Below are 21,793 nucleotides of genomic sequence, written 5' to 3' on the forward strand. Positions count from 1 at the left end.
TTAATTTGGGTCCCGGGACACCGGAACATAGAAGGTAACGAAAAAGCAGATGAACTGGCAAGAGGGGGATCTGCCATGAATAGCGCTCTTGCAGTACCAGTATTCACTCCACTAGGTGCGGTCAAGAATGCAATTTCCCTAAAATAATTTCGAATTGCAGATTGTAGATGGAGAGACCAGACGAAATGCAAAATCAGCAGAACGTTATGGCCCACCTACAACCTCAAGCAATCGTCGACATTAATAAACATGAAACGACGGGACACCTGTAGACTCACGGCAGTCATAACTGGCTTCTGGTCTATCGGAGAACAAGCCGCCAAAATGGGCATCCCTCACAACACATACTGTCACAGTTGTAAACAACCGGAGAAAAAAGAAACAATCTTCCATTTCCTCTGTGAATGCCCTGCCCTATGGAGGGACAGAATGTTAACCCTGGGCAAACCGCTGTTCGAGAGTCTCGAGCAACTGTCTGGCTTAGACGTCAACAACCTAATAAGGTTCCTAAACCGCACAGACTGGATATAGTCCTGCTGCAAATAACTGTTAAACAATTTGGTAACGAGGATGTGGCAACAAAATGGTGCGGAAGCGCTAGTTAGATTCTGGCTGAATCACCACTCTACCCAACCAACCAACCATAGTTAACATTATTCAAAAGTGTTTTTAAGCTATTTTAATAAAAATTATAATTTTTCAGAGTTTATTTTGTAAATGATTTCGAAATGTACTGCTTGGCAACACTGTGTGATGAGAGAGCAATCAGCTGACAGGGTTCTACGTGAATTTTCAAATATCGTGAAATAAAATCTACGATACCACAATACGGAAGGAAGGAATTTTTAATTTACATGGGGCTCTCATTAGTTTGATCGTAACAGCTGACAGGGGACTGCGTTTACGTCGTTCAGTGTTTTCAGCATTAGAATTAATTTATTCATCTCACAAGATATAATCTATTTGCGCATGCAAATTGCCGACGGCAAATAAGCATGAAAGAAAAATGTACAAGTCTGCTGTTATTTTCTTTTGCCTAACACCAAATCATGGCATTTTATATTTCAGTGCAAACGCTATAATAATTCTGTTGACTACGCTCCGCTATGTTAACTCTCTTCTGTTAACTTTTCCTTACCCGCGTTTTGTTAGCATTTGACATTTAACCTTCTCATTCGTTCCTGAGCCTTCTCTATGAATTTACGTTCTCTGGTATCGTTGGTATTTCGGTCAGTCAACATGTTGCTCATCTCTTATTTGCTTGTAATCACTTTTAAATTACTAATAGGCCCGTCGTAATGGGTCCGTTCCGTCCGTTGTGAAACGGAGCCATTGTGACAACCCTATTAGTCATGAGCTTTTAGCTTTGTAATATGCAGATCGAAGTCATACCCACATTCAAATAAAGTTGTATAAATTTTTTCAATTATTGCTTTCAAACACTTTAAGAATTTCATCACTTCTAATTGCATTTAGTCGGTTTTAGGTTATATAATATATATATATATATACTATATATACATATATATGGCGCGTACACCCTTCTTGGGTGTTCGGCCGAGCTCCGCCTCCTATTTTTGGCGTGCGTCTTGATGTTGGTCCACAAATGGAGGACCTACAGTTTCAAGCCGACTTCGAAAGGCACATATTTTTGATGAGGAGCTTTTTCATAGCAAAAACACGCTCGGAGATAAGCCATTGCCTACCGCTATTAGAAAAAAAGGTTGTCTGTAAAGTCGGTTTACTGACGATAGTTTAACGTGACAACGTCATAAGAAAATACTGATGGGATGGTTGAATTTTTCAAAAGAAAATTTTATTTTATTTGTTTGATAGGGTATAGAGAAGGAGGTAAATGGAATCGCAATAAAATTGATCAAGTTACATCTACACAAACGTGAAGAATTACGAAACTTTTATCAAATTACTGATACCGCAGTACAATTCTGTAATGTCTCAAACAATGCAGGACAAACTCTAATAACGAACCTTATTCACAGAGTTCGCCTGCTCACTTTGCAGATATTGAAAAAGGCACAGTGATACCAAAGTCTGATTATTTGATTCTGAATGAAACGTGGATGCGTGACAATTGTGATCCCTTTGACGGCTGGCTGGTCCAACCTGTCATTTCAGACATGTTGTTATGATATGTGGAAGATTTAACATTTATGTTTTAATTTTTTGAAATCATAGCTACGCTCGATAATTATTTCAATCGCCATTGATTTTTTACTCATCGTGAAATACCTCTGTTAACTTATTGTTGTATAGTTTTGTCAATATTGCATAACCTACAATCGCTGCACTAGCGGACCGATGTTATTTATTTAAATGATGAATGCACGAATATTCGACAATATATCACTGAACATATATTTAATATCGAAAGAATCATTACCTTTATCGCAGTAATTATCATTGCTATTAACAATTGACACCACATTCACTTTTCACTTCACTTCATAATTAACGAAAACGTGTAACTGTATACGCGCGCTTTGAATTAGTAACAGTAGGAAATTAATTAATATGGCTGCCGTAGAGAAATGAGAGGGACAGAGTGACACGCAAGTGTGAAAAAATGTAGTTTACATTAGCTTACATTTACTTGCGTAGAGAATTGATTCGTACATTTGATATGCCCATATGATTTGTATGCATCTTTACATATAGATTTGTTCTTTTGTATATATGCATGTTTATATGTATTGGCTTAGGTCGTATGTATATTAGACCATGAAAATTGCACCTAAGTATATGTATGTATGCATGTTTATATACATATATTGGTATACAACATATCTTATAAGGTATGTGGTAAATATTATATTACCATACATTTTTTCCTTCATATATAATAATAAAGTAATAATAAAAACATTAAAACAACAAGTATTTTATTAACAACTAGTCGTCACTAATTATAAATTCGGTAAGGATGATGATGAATTGGTTTTATTTTAAATTCTTCAAGTAAATCAAATTAATAATCCTCATAGAGAAATGGTTCATTACCATGCACACAGGAAGAAGGCATATGCAAATATTTACAAATATGTGAATTTCTATACAAATGAGCATATACATACACATACATATATGCTCACTCAAATAAGACAGGGCCAGATGTCGAACGTTGCCGAACGCGGGGGCCGTTTGTGCTCTTTGTCGTTCGTTCCGCGCTTTCGCTTGCAGTTCAAGGTAACGACGCATGAGCAAGATAACGACGAATGTGTAAGATAACGACGACTGAGCAAGATAACGACACATTTTGTTGTGCGTGCAGCCGGCTAAATCGAATTATAAGACGTTATCACGTCAAAAACTTCTTCTAAATTTTTGGTTTCGAGCCATCTCTTACTTGGACGTCCTCTTCTTGGGCCTCCAACAGGGCGTAACTCAACTGCCTTTCGAGTTATTCTCTTCTTATCCTCTGAGAGGTTATAAATCTTGCCACAGTTTCGTTTTTTGCTAATAGTTCCAACTCATGGTTATATCTAGTTCGATAGGTACCGTCTTGCAATTTTACAGGTCCATATATTTTTCGCTATATTTTTCTTTCAAATACCATTAATTGATTAATGTCAGTAGTTTTTATAGTCCATAGGTAAGCATGGGGCGGACCAGAGTTTTGTATATCCTTAACTTTTGGTCGCGAGATAATAATTTAGACTCATCGGCTACAAATTAGAAGAGTAGAACTTATTTGCTGCTCTATCATTTATTGTCAATGATGTATGCTTCATCATAATCATCATCATGGCATCACAGTTCGGGGTGAACCATTGCTTCCGTTACAGTTCGCCTCCACGTCAACCGCTCATCAGCTTTTCGTTTGATATCAGATATGCCCATAACTCCAAAGACGCCTTCGATGTCATCTCTCCATCGTTTTCTCGGCCGGCCTCTTGTTCTACCGCCTTGTGGATTTGTTTCGAAAATCTCCTTTAGAGTTCTATCGTTGCTCATTCGTAAAAATGTATCCTCATTGACTGATATTTTAATACCCAGATAGATAAACTCTCTTGTGCACTCTCAAATACATAGTCTCCGATCAGCAGGTCTCATCTTACCTTAAACCGACGCTGGATCGGACCATAAACTTCGTTTTCTCTGTGTTAATTCTTAGCACAGTATTTCGTATTATTATTTTTATAGTTTTATAAATGCACACCTTAATTCACTTCTGCCTTTCGTCACAATGAGCATTTCATCTGCATATGCACGTTATGGAGAAATAACGGCTGGTCACCTACGTAAACGAATATGCTCTCTGCTGTCCAACTAGCGAACATCATACACATACGACTCTAAAGCATCCCATGCAGTTACAATACAAGTGTGAGTCGGCTGATGTGAGTGCCAGTGCAGTTAACAACAAAGACCATACGCATCGCTTGCAGTTACTATGCAAGTGTGAGTCGACTGTGGGAGAGCCTGTGCAGTTAACAGCGAACGTCAAACGCATCGCTCGCAGTTGCTATGCGAGTATGAGTGGGCTGCTGTGAGAGCGAACAGAGCAGTTAACAGTAAAGAGCAATTAAGTGTGAAGTTCGCCTTCAACCGATTAGAACTGGTTAATGGGAATTCTTTTCAAATGGACCAGCTTGGAGATGACTACGATTGCTAGCTTTGCTAAGCTTACAAGATTATTGTAAATTCTTTTGTTAAGAAATAAATATTTTATAATTTGCACACAGCTTGTTGTATATAGTCCCATTTGGATTTATTTCGGTTATTACTGCGTGTAAAACTAGGTTTACTATCAATGTTGATGAAGCGTCTCCCTGTTTACCTCCCGGCATAATGGGAAATGACTCTGAGCACTCTCCTTGCACAATGACCTTCGGCGTGGCATTTGTTAGCGTCATAATAGAAAGTTCAATTAGCTTTAGCGGGATGCTTATAGACTGTAGCCAACATTTAATTTACGTTCTTCTATATTGGCGAATACTTGTTTGAAGTCCACGAATAAGCAGTAGATGTCAATATTCATATAGCTTCTCGAAAATTTGAGCCGCTATGAAACCTTAATCTATTGTAGAACAGTTGGCTTTGAAACCTGCTTAGTAGTCGTCCAGAATTTGTTCGGAATATTCGCGTACAGGAGTTTTAAGTAAAGTAATTTTGCAGCTGCCTCCGTTGCTACCCAAGCATTTAAGCAAAAAAAAAGAGACACACAATTATCAACAAAGAGAACAACTTTATTTGATTTATCATTTTCGCATTTAAGTCTAACGTTTAATACATGGGACTATAAAATATAGTATTTTAATATATGTACGTATAAAAATCGAGTACATACACCACATTGATATTAGAAGGTCATTGGTTGATTACAAACATATTCACACACAAAATATATTGACGCCACTGAATGAACACAGGCCAGGCTCTTACCAAAATTCGGTTAAGGCACAAAACTAGGAAGGCGAAACGTTGCAATATTTATAACAAAAATCATAATTAAATTTAATTTAAATACATGTGCATTAGACATTGAAGTTTCAACAACAATTCCCATAAACCAACATAAGCGATATAAATGTGGTCGATGCTGAGGGAAGAAATCGAAAAATATAATGGGAATTGTGGGGGAAACTTCTAAATGCGCTTGCAAAATCCTCCATTATTTTGTAATACCAATCGAACTTAGAAGAAGAAGAAATTGTTTTTCTGTAACTCTAATTTCCATATTTATGAATTTATGAATTTTTATGTTGGATGGCGTATCAATTTGCTCAAAGCCACATTTTGTAATTAGTCAACTTTCAATTTGTGCTTAACATCCAAAAATAGACTTTGGTAAACGATATTGGCTCGTATAATGCCATAAAATAATAATAACATAGAATAAAGGGGAATGAAGTGTGCGCATCTGACAGCGCAAAAAAGGAGTCGATAACAGTAGTAGATTATCAATTAATGCTACCCACGTTTATCACCCGATTTACTCGTTGGCACTTATTGTAATTGTCTTGCCTTTGGGATCATCAAAGCGGTCCATAGTGTTGATATCCATCATCCAACAAATACCAATGAAAAGGATCGTAAGTAAAATCGCGGATACAAATAGGCCGCCAAGGATTGCAGGGGTGACAAAGCCAACGCAATTCCACGACTCGCCGAATTCAAAATATGTTCCTGCTGCCGTAACTGTAGCACCAAAAGGTGCTTGGAATTGCACGGAATTCCAAAAGAGTTGGTCACCAGCCGTTGAAGAAACAGTCAAATTGCCGCAATAGTATGAAAAGGCTGGAGGTGCGTTTATACCGTTAGTACGGAATTGTGTTGCATTATTGTAAGTCAATAGCTTCATGTAGTAGTACCCCGACACCAGCGCAATATCGAAAGTAATAGTGTCAGCAGCAGTAGCGCTGGTAAGTGTAACAGTAAAGTCGGTGCTGTTGTTTTCCACGATTTTCATATTGCTAATTATAATTTCTTTTGACGCGGCACTTCCAATCTGAACAGTCAAATTGGTGAAGAAAATCTGAAACTTAGTGTCGGAAAATATGTAACCACCTTCTGGCGCCGCAGTCTCCGAAACGGAAACGGCACGACGTGAACGTCCTCTAGCAGGTGTGGATGTATACAAAAAGACTGTTGGGCAGGATACTTCCTTCATTAGATTTGCAATAGCGAAATCTGTACATAAAAAGAAAATTTTTCTAAAGAGTGTTTGGGCGTTATTCAAAAATAAAACTCACCATGTGCTTCCAAAGTTTCTGCACGACTTAGCTCAGTTTCCTCATTGAATCGCAAAAAAACAACTTTGTTGGCTTGACACTTTAGGGGCGTTTCAAGCTTTCCACTATTAGAGAGTGTAACCACACTGTAGTCAGGATCTAACGATTCCAAAACTTTATTTGCATTTTTGACACTACGGTAGAAAGTTTTCGGTGAGATGCTGCTTAAGTGAGCGTAACATGACTGTTGTTGTTGTACTGCACTGCATTGTGACTCAGTGCAATTTCTCTTACAAAGGAAGTCATGGGAAGACAGCTAAATATAAAAAGAGTATTAAAATCTGTGGTTATATTCACACTTTTATGGACTACTTACACCAGATTCTTGAATCGCAACAATCATGTGGTCTTTGGCCAGCGGAGTTAAAATGCTAGAGAACTCTTCATTTTGAATTGTTGTCAGCGCTGCGCGTGTTGGGCTGTGGAAAAAAAATTAAATTATGTTTTCACTATAAAATTATACCGAATTTAACTTCGCACCTGTCTGCAAGCAACAGGACGGGGTTCTCCGCTGCTGTTGCAACGCCTATTACGAACAATGTCAAGAGCAGAACTTTCATTTTCGTTTTTCTCGGAAGCTTGGTACTTAAATGTAAAGCTTTAAACTTATTTACTTAACACGGCTAAACCGAAAATTTAACGAAATTATAAGGTATTAATGGCAAAAATTTAATTTCTTCACCTTCCCATGAAAATTCGCTCTGTCAAAATGTAAAATTCTCTGTCGTTGCATATGACAGTCATGTGATATATTCGAATGGCACCCAAATTCGAAATTCGAACTACAGAACGAGACTCGTACTCGTGACACTCAGCGTTGCATGCTGCTCCTACAAATAATCAGATATAAGACTACTTAATTAAATGCTTTTTTCATCACCTAACCAAGGCGCATTCAACAGATAGTAGCGTTAGAATAAATGAAAACAGGAGGAATGTATTTTCTCCACAATGACTAAATGTATAAACACTTGACACTTTGGAGCAATTTAAACAAAATTTAACAATTTAGAGATGAGATATAAGAAAAAAAAATTCCAACCCTGCTGCTACCTCCTCTTTAATATGCCTTGGTCCGTACCGAGATATGAAGAAACGCGAAGAACCTATAAAACAAAAGACTTAAAAAATGCGCAAGACAAATTTCTGGGTCAAATTTTCTGAAGCAATATGCAGTTTTTAAAACTAAAATGACAACATTGTTTTCGGCTAGAATTTAGTATAGTGCCGATCGCTTTGGAAAAAACGGTAAAAAGGGGGTGATAGAGGGGTGTATCCTCATCTTAAAACTGAAAACAGAACCTGCCGGAGGCTTATAGTTTTTAAGTAATTTAATGTTAAAGTTCTATAATTTAGCGAAAAGTTGGTGTTGCCATACACCTGAAATGAAAGCGAAGTTCGCACGCAGGGATGTTCAGTGGAAGGTTCATTGTAAAACTGCAGTATTTTTTGCTGTAATTTAAAGTTGAGAAATGAATTTGAAAATAAAAACATACAACTCATTTAAACTTAAAAACAATGATATTAAGCGTATCACAAAAAATAATAAAGTAATTAAAATTAAATTAAATTAATTAACACAGTATTTTTGCGTGGAACTCTTTATCGCGTAAACATACGCAGGTTCCTTTGAATTTTACAGGAGCGTCGACTAGGAGGGTTTTTGTAAATTTGTTACCCTCATCAGTCCAACTCCGGCTACGCAATCCACAGTATTTTTGCGTAGAACTCCTTTTCGCGTGGGCGGCCTTCGGCCGCGCTTCAAAAAAATAACCCTCATCAGTCCAACTCCGGCTACGCAATCCACAGTATTTTTGCGTAGAACTCCTTTTCGCGTGGGCGGCCTTCGGCCGCGCTTCAAAAAAATAACCCTCATCAGTCCAACTCCGGCTACGCAATCCACAGTATTTTTGCGTAGAACTCCTTTTCGCGTGGGCGGCCTTCGGCCGCGCTTCAAAAAAATAACCCTCATCAGTCCAACTCCGGCTACGTAATCCACAGTATTTTTGCGTAGAACTCCTTTTCGCGTGGGCGGCCTTCGGCCGCGCTTCAAAAAAATAACCCTCATCAGTCCAACTCCGGCTACGCAATCCACAGTATTTTTGCGTAAAACTCCTTTCCGTGCTAAAACCATTGAACCCAAAATTAAAACGTCATATGCGTGTATGTAGTAAGCAGGCACAATAACCCCCATTCCCATCATTAACACTAAACTCAAGTACTTAATTTTTGTTTTCATTTGCAGGCATCCGGCAACACCATACTGTTGTAATTCCAATCTTCTTCTTGTTCGCGCTTAAAATTGGAATGTGATTGCATAGGCAAATGAATTTGTATTTAATTTTAATAGATATAATTAGAATATTAGCATAAAAATCGGTACAAACACGCGTGTGAGTGTATATTTGGTGATTTATAGTGAAATGTTAAAAAATATAGAGTGTAATGTGGCAAATTATACTGATGTTCCCAAGGGCATTTTGAATGTAAATAATTAAAAAATTATTATTTCCCGATTAATTTAAAGTTATAAAGAGTGTTCCTTAACACCTCACTAACATCTCCACCAAGTTTCATTAAAAAAAACATTATAGTTTGCCAGAAATTCCAAGATCGGCACTGTTCTAAACTCCAGCCTTGTTTTCTTCTATGGGAAGGCGAATCTATTAAAGGTGGTATCGGTAAATCAGCTGGTTTGTTTTTATTCTTTCCCGTGTCCATGTGGCTGTCAGTCCAGAGTAAAACAAAGCCTATTCATTCTTTGTTTTCTATTTTGCCAATAGTTTGCTTTAACAATCAAACTTACAAAACATTGTTGTTGGTCTAGTGCCACCACCGTTAATGAATGCGCCTTGTATGGGACCAAGGTAGCCAGGCGAAATCATATATGATGATGTTGTTTCACCAGCTGATTGGTGGCTGATTGTCAAAAAGAGAGTATTTGTATTTTCTTTCCCTCGGCTTCCTTCCTTCTTCCTACCATTGCACAGAGAACAGAGAACATTAATGTTCTTAATTGGATCATTAATGTATAATGCATTGCATTGGTAGCAGTCCAGCAGCTTATTCGACTTTTTGTATAATTTTATGAGCCCTCTATCAATTTATTTAGTGTTAAACTTTGCTTAAATTTCACTTTCTTATTGCCTAGAAAAATCAAGCACCAAGAAAATCTCAAGCCCCTAACAAATTTGACATTTAAAGAACTCAAGCAACAATAAAATAAATCGACATTATTGGTTTTGCTCTACACAAGCAACCTAATAGATGTGCCTTATATATTACCTAATACCAAATGTCAAAATTTCTGCGGCACTACATAAGGATATAGCAACTGTTATTTTTTAATCACAATGAATTTTGAACGCTATTTATAAATCGTAATTGTGAGAGAAGGTGAATCATGGATCTGGAGAAATTACATCGTATATGTATTTCATATATATATATATAGTTGGCGCGTATACCCTCTTTGGCTGTTTGGACGAGCTCCTCCTATTTGTGGTGTGCGTCTTGATGTTGTTCCACAAATGGAGGAACCTACAGTTTCAAGCCGACTCCGAACGGCAAATATTTTTATAAGGAGCTTTTTCATGGCAGAAAAATACTCGGAGGTTTGCCATTGTCTGCCGAGGGGCGACCGCTATTAGAAAAATGTTTTTTTTTTTTTTAATTTTGGCTTTTCGCGGAGATTTAAACCTACGTTCTCTCTGTGAATTCCGAATGGTAGTCATGCACCAACCTATATTATTTGGCTACGATGGCCGATATGTATTTCATGCTATATAAAAAAAAATGTAAATGTTAATGATGTTAAAAACCGTAACTAATCACGAAAAATTTCTACACGAAAAAATTCACAAGTGCAGAGCACATAGGAAGGCAGTTTGTTATAGCAATTAACACCGGAAACAAAATCCAAAACATCACAATTTCTTTAAAACTCTTCCATTTTAAGAACCATAAATGCTAAGAAACTTGTTTTGGTGTTAGATTAACTCTTCTACCAATAGCTAAAACTGAAAATAGGGGTGTGATTATAAAATTACCTGAATTTTTTTGATGTAAAACTCTATCATGTTCATGTGGTGCCGATTCTGCGGCATAAAATAGAAATCTCCATTTCAGAAAACTCATTTCCTCATCCTAGGACGGCATACTTTATTTTATTGCAAAATCGAGCTTAAAACCATCAAACATGAAAATATTTGAAATATGTTAAGTAATAAAATAGTTTACGAATATCATACCGTACGAAAACTTATATCAAAAGCTATTTAATCATTCATATATTTCTCGTAAGCTTCTGAGATCAAATTGATAGTCTACATATATGTGAACAAGTTATAATACGAGTTTAGAAATTTAATTGAAGAGAAGCCAGCAGAATTGTGCATATATAAAAACTATACCTCTGGCAACACTGGCTGTTATCAGCTGAAAAGAAGACCAAAAACAGATCAAAAGTATAATATACAGTTTCGTCAATAAACATAACAAACATAATACACAGAATGTGTTGAACTACGGAATTAAAAAAACGGCATGCGTATACAAAGGAAATGGTTTCGAATGTTGAAGAACAGTTGGAAACGAATACGCCGGCGGCGTTTGTTGCTCATCATCAGCGTGTTACTAATTGTTTTGTGGCTATTCATCCCGGTAAGTCGACTCGACCAAGATGAAATACTCATGAATGTATATTTAACTTATTTTCACTTAAAGCCTAAAATGTCAGCGAAATCTTTGTCATACTGTGAACCCATTGACGTAGTCTATACTTGGGTTAATGGTTCCGATCCTGCATTTACTGAATCGGTCCGCCGGCATAATCCCTTCTATGATCCCGCACGATTCGATGACAAAAACGAACTTCGATATTCATTGCGCTCCCTCGAAAAATATGCCTCCTGGGTACGACACATTTACATTGTCACTAATGGCCAAATTCCACATTGGCTCGATCTTAGCTGCGAAAAGGTTACCGTGGTGCCACATGAAGTACTCATACCAAAGCCCGAACTGTTACCAACATTTTCTAGCTCCGCCATTGAGACGTTCATACATCGTATACCACAGCTGTCACAACGTTTCCTCTATTTGAATGACGATATTTTTTTAGGTGCACCACTCTACCCAGAAGATCTGTATACTGAGTCAGAAGGCGTGCGTATTTACCAAGCCTGGATGGTGCCAGACTGTGCTGACGACTGTCCCTGGACGTACATTGGTGACGGTGCATGCGATCGGCACTGTAATATTGCCAAATGTCAATATGATGGAGGGGATTGTAGCATTTTTGGAACCGGTAAAAGCGAAGAGGATATGGTAGCACACGATATTAATGAGCATGAAAAGCCAAATAACCTAAAATCGGTGCAAGTAAATGCAACAACCCACGGAGAAATAAGACATTTTCCGTTACGAAAAAAATTTCGCAACAAGAAGCACTCTGCGCAACGTAATGGCTCACACTTTCGGGAGCTTGTTCGACATAAAAATCTCAGTACACTTGCGGAGTTAAGGAAGATTGTTGACAATTATAATAACCAAATCAAGTCAGATGCTCATGCCAAAGAACAAATCCTATATACACCCACCCCTCGTGCAACAATTAAATATGGAGAAGAAATAGTAAAAACGTTAAAAAACGATTCGAGCAAGGATATCTACTCACATTCCCTTATACACACAAACATGTTGCTTAATCGGCACTATGGATTTAAAGCACGTAACGTGCTAGCGCACGTCGGTTTTTTATTAGATCGAAACATAATAAATGCGATGCAAAAAAAATTTGCAAACGAGATTGACATTACCATCTCCAATCGTTTTCGCTCAACGGATGATTTACAGTTTGCTTTCAGCTATTACTCATTTATAATGAGTGAAACCATCACTTTTACGGTGGGGCAAATATTTGACGAGTTTGATACTGACAATTCGCATACATGGTCGGATCGCGAAATACGCACTTTTTTGGCACGTATGTATCCTCTACCTCTAGATTGGTCAGCAGTTCGTTTCTTCGAAGAGGTGGTAGGCAACTGCTCGCGAGACTTGGATGTAACTCATAAAAGTACTGAACAGTATACAACTCTTGTTTACGAACGTTATGAAGATTCCAATGTGGTTAGTATAAATAATATACATACATTTACCTACAAACTATACACTTATTGACCCACCCTTATAGCCGACTATATCGCGTGAGCTAGTGGAACACTGTCATTTGTTGGCAGAAGCATTGGAATCAAATTTTGCCACACGTCCTAAATACAAATATAATATAAATCCAAAGCGTTCTATCCACAATAATTTTATGATGCTAACTTCCAATGTCTCGGACGTAGTAGATGGATTTGATAAAATACGACGTAATCCAAGGTACAAATAATATACCAAACACCTTTCATTATAGTTTGTGTAGTACAGTATATGTAACATTTTTAATTTTTAGGAAATTTAATTGTATTAATGACAATTTAGAGCGTCACCATGTAGAAGATAACGAACTAATCCGGCATTTGTTGGAAGACTTCTACCTTTCTTTCTTTCCTCGGCGTAGTAGTTTTGAACTGCAATATGAATATCGGAATCGCTTTACCACATGGCATGATTACCAACGCTGGCGAAGACGTAAACGTGCTGCCCTGGTTGTAGGATATGTAGCCAGTGCGGTACTTATATTATTTATTATACGATTTATATGCATACATAAAGCGAAAATAGTGCGTCGCTATGTGCAAAACCTGTAACTATTTCCAGTATATTGTGATATTTTCGAATAAGTTGAAAATGTACTTAATGACATTATTCAAGGACCCATTGCAATCGCAAAATTTTGCAATATAGTGTATAATAAGCGCAAAAGTCAGGATATTTATAATCATAGATCATTAAATGGATTTGATATTCTATTTAAGCAAAATACCTACATATGTATGAGTATATATATATACGTATACTCAAAAAAGAGGCTTATAAATACATACGATATTAAAATAATTTTCAGTGGCTTCTGATATAAGGGGTTATTTATATACAGATAGAATTTTCAAAAAATAGATTTTTTTTAAAATTTTTTTTTCTTAATGTGCATATATTTAAAGATAACGATTAGCCTCAAATTTTAACACGACCTTCTTAAATATATCATTTTCGTTATGTATTATGTACATATAATTAATCGAAAAATTTTTCTCACCGATAAATTTTTTTTAAACAATTTAAGGCCGAAATTTGGTCAAAAATCGTTTTTTGTTTTTTGTTGAGAAACCGCCATTTTGACGAAAAAATGTATTTTGCTTATTCCTTCGATTAATTATTAGATTTAACATTACTTTAACGAAATCTGTTGGTTTTTTTTATTTCACAGAATCCAGTTCAGAGATATAGTGGTCACCCCAAATGTCTTTTTTGATAGGAACTCCCGGAGATCAGTAGTAGCTCCTTTCCAAATAAATATTTTTACTAATACTAAGTCTTAAGATACAGTTAAAAGATAACATAAGATGTGTACAAATTTTTAGATCAATAAATTTAAAAGTTTTCTCAGAAAAAATTCTGGAAAAATTACCTCCAACGTATGCACCAAAAACTGATCTGAATATAATCAAACCAAGATGATATTTTTTTTCAAATATTATAATTAGCATGTATCTTTTTCTACAGCGTTCTGAAAATCAACTTCCGCCGAACACCTCTGTATGACTGCCAATTTAGTTGAACAGAGTCGGATGTTCATTTTTAATGGAAACCAACAAAGTCTAATAACATGTTATTTCTTTTTTTATTTATTTTTATTTAAATGGTGAGATGACAATCCTCATATCTCCATGGTATTCCACCGTCTCCGAGATCACTGGTGCATGAGGCATGGGCGTAATAACAAGTTAACAGCATTTTTTTTCATCTTTGTAATCTGGCCCGAACTTATTTAACTCTTTTGCTAGGATAAGCCACTAAATGCGAGCATAAACATAAGTCCTAACACCAATTCAGGCAAATCTAGAGGATTGCAATAGTCGCAAAGAGTGAAGGCGCCTTGCGTAGAATATTTCCGTTCAAAACTTAAACGGACGCAATCAAGGCAAAATCATAGAAGTTGACTTCACTAAAACAACTCATTTACATTTATTTTGTTTTAGCTATTGTGTAGTTTATTGTCAAAAATTCAATGAGAATGTAAGCAAGTAAGCGAGGCAACAACAGAGAAGCAGGGCTCTTCAACATTCAAACCAATGTGGATTCTATAATAATTATTAATAAATAATAATAATGTTATAATAAAATCTAATAAACCACCGTGATTCAAATCAATAAAAAAAAAACAAATCAGCTGCTACGAGTATTACGAAGTCACAAACAGAAGATGGCGCCTTCCGAAAACCATTGCTTAATTTCTCGCGAGTTTGAAAGGTTAACACCGCGCACGATAATAATGAAAAATAAATAAACAAAAATTTCTGATTGCATTCAAATCATAATTGACGATATAGTGCATATGGAAATCTCTCATCGCAGACCCCATGCAATAAATTGTAGAAATTATGGCAATACTACGTTTTTAAATTTCTCTTGTTATTTTATAAATTTGCCCCCATCTGTATTATATCAAATGGGATGATTTGCATGAGATCAGCGCAAGGTGAATCTATCAAAGGTAGTATCGGTAAATCAGCTGATTTGTTTTTTTTTTTTTCGTCGTGTCCATGGGACTGTCAGCACAGAATGAAACAAGGCGAATTTATTTTTTGTTTTCTACTATGCCGATACTTCGCTTTGACAATCAAACCAAGAATGATACTCAATTCGCCTTACAATCAAGCGTATAGCGTTTTTGATCTAGTGCTATCCAGGGGCTAATAACAGCAACAACGGTATCGATTGTAACCAAGTCGAATTTAGTATTCTATCATCCTTAAGAATGATAGAGAGAAAAAGTACGTTCACATATTCATTAATTACCTGGATTTATGTAAATGGACTTACACCACTTTCAAAGAAAACGGTTCAATTGCTTTTATTCATGATGCTAACTAACATCCCATTTTAAAGTGAATTTTTCTACACACCAGTAATCTCAGTTGCACGACGGCTGGAAACTCTGGCGATTTGTGAAAGTTATTCCCGCCATCTTCGTCAAAGCACAAAACAAAAACAAAAAGTATTTCTAATTTGTTGTTTTAATGTATTAAAATTTCTTATTTAATGGGAGCATTGTTTTAGACACAAACATGTTTTCAAAGCCTAATACAGGGTTGCGCGTACGGCCCAATCGAGGCGAAAATTTACCATTTCCACAAATCGAAAAACCTAGGCCAATAGGATATTTTAGTGTAGTGGGTGGTATTTTACGTGAATACGAGAATTCAGCACAACAATTGCACTACTATAGGCAGCCATCACCAAAAAAATTTCCGCTTGATCTAAATGAAGGTCTGCAAGAAGCTATTAAAAAACCAGAATCCGTCTATGACGAAGGACTCGACCATATTTTGAAATTTATATTCGATCATCGTGATCGTCTTACAAAGCCATTGGCGTCCTCCGAAGGTTCTCTACGCAGCCTTTATGCCGAATTTGTGTGTTGGCGCGGTTTACTGCGTTTACTTATGTGTACGCCGTATGAGTACCGAAGTGATTGGTCGATTGCTGTAACGCGTTTCAACGGTACCTTCTATCTCTGGAAGCGGGACACAGACCAAGAAAAAATGCAACGCGCTAAGGAATCTGTACAACAACGTACATTTGCTTCTTACGGCTTTAAATTTGAACAATATTGCCTGTCAGGTGTGTAAAAAAACAGACCATAATAAATGTTTAACGCTAAATACCCATAGAATCGCCATTTCTCGAACCGAACGCTACCGGACCTGTTGATGAGTGTAGTGAGTTTTCTTGTGTTTTTACAACCAAACTTGGCGGCTTGGATGTGCTCTATGGCGCTGAAATGGATGGGATCATAAGTGAACAACCTGTTGTGCTGTAAGAATAGTACATGGAAAAGTACTTTAGTTACATCTTTGGTATAATGTAATATTTTCAGTGAAGGCGAAAATGCCACAAGCCTGGATAATTTGAAATTCATTGAAGTAAAAGTGCGACAAGGTAACTTAAATAGGAATCAATTGCAGTCCTATAATCGTCACAAAACTCGGAATTGGTGGTGTCAATCCTTTTTAGTTGGAATACAAGATATATATGTAGGACTACGGAACGAAAGAGGGCTGGTTGACCGAATCGAACACACAGAGGTACGCGTCCTACCCAAGCAAGGAGTGGTAAGTAGCAAAATACAATTAAAGAATAAAGCTTTTTTTGAAATATACATACATTCCATAGGCTCATTGGACACCAAATGTGTGCGTCACATTTCTCATCGAATTTTTAAACCGCATACGATCACTAATGGCCGACGTAAATTGTCCATATACTACTTTTGAGTTTTACTTCAACTCCAGTCGAGGTACTATAACGTATGAAAGAATAAAAGGCAAAAGTGAGCATTCTTTTTTGCCGGACTTCTATATAGAACTTATGCATCCCAAGCAGCCTGTTGTAAATGAAAACACGATTCATTTGCAGAGGGCAGGTGGAACTACAGTAAACAATGAAAATGTCTAGAGACAATAAATCAAAAAAATGTATTAAAATAAAACACTATAAATGTACGTTCTTTCCTATCAATGTTTTATTGAAATTAGAAAAAATATTTGATAACTAACCGTTATGCTTAAATGAAAGGAGTACATCTCATTAGGCGTCCGTTACTAGCGAACTAGATGTGTACAGAATGTTTAAACTTATGTAATGGAAAAATCTGACATTTTAATTGCCGCGCTTATGCATTAAACACATTCAAATTCTCATATCGCGTTTTTAACTAATCTCTGCTTTAACTTCTACAGTTCAGTTTTCTTCGGTTTGCCGCTACGATCAAAGCCCTTAAGCTCCTCTGTAGAGTGTTTGGCGATGTATTTCATAAAGTCATCTGCTTCACGGCCTTCGTTGTAAGCAACAGGCTTATCTTTGGCATCTTTAGGCAACCAGAAAAGTGTCGGGAAACCCCGGACATTGAATTCCGGTGGTACATCGTTGGCAGTAGCGTCCATTTTTACTAGTTCTACGTCTTCATCCAGCAATTTTTCGGCAACCTCGTCAAATACTGGCGCCAATTTCTTACAGTGTCCACACCACGGTGCATAGAATTCAACCAATGTATCTTTGTTATTATTTAATACTACTTCATCAAAGTTTTTCGCCACCGCAATTTTTACCGGAGCGTTATTATTTTCGGGAATGGCTTCAGACTTCACGTACGGCTCAAGTTCGCCATCAAGCAACTTTTCTACAAATTCACGGAGATTTTCAACAGAGAACTCCTCCTTCAGTGCATATTTGAGATTCTTTTCGTCTCGTGCAAGGATGACTGGCTTATCACCAACGAAATCATAACCATATTCATTCAATTCATGTTGGAAATCATCCTTTGCACTAATAGCAAACGACGCTTTATTAATAAATTCCTTTGCTACTTTGAGAACACGATTGCGCCAGTAATTTGTGCCCTTAGGGTTCTTTACATAGTCAACTGAGTAATATGCAACAATAAGTGGATTTTTGAAATCGCGTACTGTATCCTGAGTGCGTTGGCCGACTAAACCATGGCTATAAAAATATATTCATATTGCATTACAACATTACAAACAATAACCAAAAATACTTACAAATTCTCCTTAATAAACGCACTTAATTCAGGTTCAGTTGATCCCTCAAATTTAACAGTCGATTCCTCGAATTTGTTGGCCAGATGTGGTGCCCGGATAAGCACAATCTTTTCACTGTGCATAGCATAAATGGGAAAATATATATTTTTTCCAATAAGGAGAAATAAGATAAAAATAGTTTATTTCTGGTAGATTTACAAAATATATATGTAATACACAAAAGTTATATTAAAATAGTCTTGAATCAGTCTTTCATTTTAATTTAGTTTCTCTTCTCTTCTCGAAATTCTGCATTGACTTACGTTTCTCCAAATTTAGCCAGCACGTCAGGATCGCTGCTATGGCCAAAACGATATTTCTCGCGATTGTTATCAGCAAATTTGAGGAACAATTTAGCTAGGGCTACATCTGGATCTTCGAAAAAGCCGAAAACAGTTGTATCCTTCGTGTCAAGGAAATTATTAAATTCGTTGACCGACTTAATATTTCTAGAAGCAGGTCCAACTTGAGCCCTCATGTACTTCACGATACCATTTGCCTCACGAGGACCACTGTAGTCTTGCGAAACTGAATCGCCCCGGAATATCTTAAGTGTGGGATAACCGCTGACAGAGAATTTACCGCATGTTTCTTTTCCGGCCTCTGTACAGTCAACCTGTGCATTTAAAATAGTAATAAATTATATCATTTAAGCTAAAATTTCATCTATTTGAACTCACTTTCGCCAAAGCAATAGGAGGGTCGTCATTCTTCACAATTTCTGCTGCTTTTGCATACTCTGGCTTCAGTCTTTTACAATGCCCACACCTACAATCACAAAAAAAAATGTTTAATAATGTTGAGTGTTTCTGAAAAAATAAAAATTTAAACAGAAAAGAGAATTGCTTTCTTATCATAACTATGTACTATTCCAATCGTAAATTACATTAATAGACCTAAAATGGTGATGCTGGCTAACAAAGTTTCTTATCGCTAAATGTAAATCTTATCGCCATTAAATTGTACACAATTTTATTTTATGGAGTATGAAAAAATAGTTTTTTAACTGTTTCCTTCTTTAGATCAATTTATATAAATATCTTCCTTTTACTTTCGAAGTCGAATCGCATTGATGACCTTTGAAGTACATACATATCTACATATACATAAAGGAAATAGTCCACAATGAAATAGCTATATGATGTCAACTGAATAAAGTCTAGAACGTGTGAAACGGGAAGTACAATGTGAACACAACAGCGGGACATATTGCAAAGTCTTGACTATTTATTTAAATATAAAAAAATTACGATATAAATATAAAAAAATTTTTTCAAAAATTTAAATATTTCAAATATCACTATATATTATATATGGAACCAAGGCGAATCTATTAAATATGGTGTTGGAAATCACAATGAAACAAGGCGAACTCATTATTTGTTTTCTAGTTTCTCAATACTTTGCTTTGACAACCAAACGTACAGAACAGTGTTGTTGGTCTATTGCTACCACCTTTAATGAATGCGCCTTGATATGGAAAGTGTAGCAGGTATTGAAGTAGAGGGAGATGCAAGGCGAATCTATAAAAGGTGATAGCGACAAAATGTGCATGTATTTTGCAAATTGGTATTCTGAATGTCAATATTTCAAATAGAATCTAAGCAAATATGGCAGCCGGCGTCTTTGACATTCAAACCAATAAAAAACCAAATCAACTTATTTACCGATCACCTAAAGAAAGATGGAATACAAGATTATGCCTTCTCAAGTCGGAAGTCAGTACGAAAAATAAGCAAACAAAAAGAACAGGAAAAATAACGGTGAGTATACTAGACAGAGTTAAATTACGTTCCCACGACAGTCGGGAATTATATCCGGCTAAGGACTGTCACTTCAGCATATACACGGGGAATGTTTATGCTGCTACAACAACAACAATAACGGATATTGTAGCAGGTTACTACCCTCCTACCTATCCAGGATCGATCCCGACATACTAAACATATGCCCGGCACGTGCATATACCCCGCATACATATAGCATAAATCACGCATACATGCTCCTACATCTAAATGTTTGTTTGTTTTCTGTACCGACACCATTCAATCGTATGTACGGAAATCGAGTCCCTTTTATGTATAATTCATAACAAATGATAAAGTTCATTATGCGCAACTACAGCAGTATTATTTTTTCCAACTAAGTTGGACAAGTTGTATATTATCATCATTTGTGGTTTGTACGAGTACATACGTATGTATCAAGGCGCATTCATTAATAGATTCGCCTTGATATGTATGTTATTAAATTTTCTAAGGAATAAGTCACGAATGTTTTTCGACGTACCTATATAGCAATGAAATAAGACTTTGTTTTTCCTTTAGATTACTAATTTTTAAGGTATTGCACATTTAATAAAAATATGATAAACTTAAAAATTTCGTATTTTAATACTCATACATATGTATTACAACCACAATGTTTTAGAATCTACCACGATTTTTAAGGCCTATCTACCATCTAAACATACTGCACACCGCACCTGTAACATTTTGTACCTTTAAATTTTCTTTAAAGGAAACATTAATAATTCTCATCAAAATCGAAATAAATTTATCAACGAGTTTTTATCACCCGTACTTCTTTCGTTCTTTCTTGGTAAACTTAAAAAAGTGCGAATGAGACACGGTAATTCCAACTAAATCAAAAATGGCTTCCGGTAGAGATGACGTGTTATTAACACCTTTGCCGGCTTTATTGGACTTTTCAAACGCATTCAATTCCTTGCAAATAATAATAATGCAGAACTTACCATGGCGCATAAAACATAACCAGTGTGGTTTCGTGCTCTTTTAACACAGCATTGAAATTATCATCCGTCAATTCCAACACATCTTGCTCTCCTCCAGCAACCAATGCCACAGAAAGGCATAGAATTACTAATAATCTGTGCATTATATCTCCACTTTGTTCGATCACTATTTATTTTACTGTAATCACAATTTCAGTTGAGGTGTTGAATTCCCCAATTATGTTTTGTTAATATAATACTTTCGGTAAAATTATTAGAACTCCATACGCATCTACCGGCTTCGGATGATGAACGCAAATTAATTGATTTCTTTGCTAGTGTAGAGTTGTACGTATGTATAGTTAACGTTGCTACCACACTGGCACATTCGATGTACATTATCGAAAACTTAGTATTTAAATTCTGCCCACAAACACATTATTGTGCTTTATTTCACATTTAAAAATTAAATGTTTATTATTATACTAGTGACTGTTCGATTTATTAATTTGGTATAAATAATCAGCTCTGTTTAT

The 21,793-nt window shown here is 36.2% G+C and overlaps 4 protein-coding genes across 6 annotated transcripts; 2 read left to right on the forward strand and 2 right to left on the reverse strand.

Moving 5' to 3' along the window:
• Positions 1 to 5,186: 5,186 nt before the first annotated feature.
• LOC128867497 (V-type proton ATPase subunit S1) lies at positions 5,187 to 7,487 on the reverse strand. Its single transcript, XM_054108756.1, has 4 exons — positions 7,233 to 7,487; positions 7,069 to 7,171; positions 6,714 to 7,008; positions 5,187 to 6,651 (listed from the first exon to the last, which is right to left on the reverse strand). The coding sequence occupies exons 1-4, from the start codon at positions 7,310 to 7,312 to the stop codon at positions 5,954 to 5,956; spliced, it is 1,176 nt and encodes a 391-aa protein (XP_053964731.1). The 5' UTR covers positions 7,313 to 7,487; the 3' UTR covers positions 5,187 to 5,953.
• Positions 7,488 to 11,176: 3,689 nt separating this feature from the next.
• LOC128867603 (N-acetylglucosamine-1-phosphotransferase subunits alpha/beta) lies at positions 11,177 to 13,819 on the forward strand. 3 transcript variants are annotated; one of them, XM_054108991.1, is made up of 5 exons: positions 11,178 to 11,414; positions 11,478 to 11,820; positions 11,875 to 12,884; positions 12,949 to 13,139; positions 13,213 to 13,819. In XM_054108991.1, the coding sequence occupies exons 1-5, from the start codon at positions 11,298 to 11,300 to the stop codon at positions 13,508 to 13,510; spliced, it is 1,959 nt and encodes a 652-aa protein (XP_053964966.1). In that variant the 5' UTR covers positions 11,178 to 11,297; the 3' UTR covers positions 13,511 to 13,819. The 3 variants fall into 3 exon arrangements, with proteins under 3 accessions (XP_053964963.1, XP_053964966.1, XP_053964964.1); XM_054108989.1 differs by having other exon boundaries at positions 11,179 to 11,414; positions 11,478 to 12,884; positions 13,213 to 13,817; XM_054108988.1 differs by having other exon boundaries at positions 11,177 to 12,884.
• A 2,030-nt stretch (positions 13,820 to 15,849) lies between these two features.
• LOC128868688 (decapping nuclease DXO homolog) lies at positions 15,850 to 17,440 on the forward strand. Its single transcript, XM_054111076.1, has 4 exons — positions 15,850 to 16,547; positions 16,598 to 16,742; positions 16,804 to 17,038; positions 17,100 to 17,440. Exons 1-4 carry the CDS (start codon positions 15,992 to 15,994, stop codon positions 17,379 to 17,381), a joined length of 1,218 nt encoding a protein of 405 aa, XP_053967051.1. The 5' UTR covers positions 15,850 to 15,991; the 3' UTR covers positions 17,382 to 17,440.
• LOC128868687 (protein disulfide-isomerase A3) lies at positions 17,427 to 21,586 on the reverse strand. The gene is made up of 5 exons (XM_054111075.1): positions 21,279 to 21,586; positions 19,204 to 19,291; positions 18,787 to 19,139; positions 18,485 to 18,598; positions 17,427 to 18,425 (listed from the first exon to the last, which is right to left on the reverse strand). The coding sequence occupies exons 1-5, from the start codon at positions 21,419 to 21,421 to the stop codon at positions 17,660 to 17,662; spliced, it is 1,464 nt and encodes a 487-aa protein (XP_053967050.1). The 5' UTR covers positions 21,422 to 21,586; the 3' UTR covers positions 17,427 to 17,659.
• Positions 21,587 to 21,793: the final 207 nt, after the last annotated feature.

Source organism: Anastrepha ludens, chromosome 6, assembly GCF_028408465.1.
Source record: "Anastrepha ludens isolate Willacy chromosome 6, idAnaLude1.1, whole genome shotgun sequence".
Lineage (NCBI taxonomy): Eukaryota > Metazoa > Arthropoda > Insecta > Diptera > Tephritidae > Anastrepha > Anastrepha ludens.

Coding starts and splice junctions, on each gene's coding strand:
- LOC128867603 (XM_054108988.1), top strand. CDS start 11,298: ATGCGTATACAAAGGAAATGGTTTCGAATGTTGAAGAACAGTTGGAAA. Junction 12,885..12,948: donor GTTATGAAGATTCCAATGTG/GTTAGTATAAAT, acceptor CCACCCTTATAG/CCGACTATATCGCGTGAGCT. Junction 13,140..13,212: donor AAAATACGACGTAATCCAAG/GTACAAATAATA, acceptor TTTAATTTTTAG/GAAATTTAATTGTATTAATG.
- LOC128868687 (XM_054111075.1), bottom strand. CDS start 21,421: ATGCACAGATTATTAGTAATTCTATGCCTTTCTGTGGCATTGGTTGCT. Junction 19,140..19,203: donor CTCCTATTGCTTTGGCGAAA/GTGAGTTCAAAT, acceptor TTAAATGCACAG/GTTGACTGTACAGAGGCCGG. Junction 18,426..18,484: donor GCGTTTATTAAGGAGAATTT/GTAAGTATTTTT, acceptor ATATTTTTATAG/CCATGGTTTAGTCGGCCAAC.
- LOC128867497 (XM_054108756.1), bottom strand. CDS start 7,312: ATGAAAGTTCTGCTCTTGACATTGTTCGTAATAGGCGTTGCAACAGCA. Junction 7,009..7,068: donor TTGCGATTCAAGAATCTGGT/GTAAGTAGTCCA, acceptor TTTTATATTTAG/CTGTCTTCCCATGACTTCCT. Junction 6,652..6,713: donor AGAAACTTTGGAAGCACATG/GTGAGTTTTATT, acceptor TTTTATGTACAG/ATTTCGCTATTGCAAATCTA.
- LOC128868688 (XM_054111076.1), top strand. CDS start 15,992: ATGTTTTCAAAGCCTAATACAGGGTTGCGCGTACGGCCCAATCGAGGC. Junction 16,548..16,597: donor TGAACAATATTGCCTGTCAG/GTGTGTAAAAAA, acceptor AAATACCCATAG/AATCGCCATTTCTCGAACCG. Junction 16,743..16,803: donor AGTGAACAACCTGTTGTGCT/GTAAGAATAGTA, acceptor TAATATTTTCAG/TGAAGGCGAAAATGCCACAA.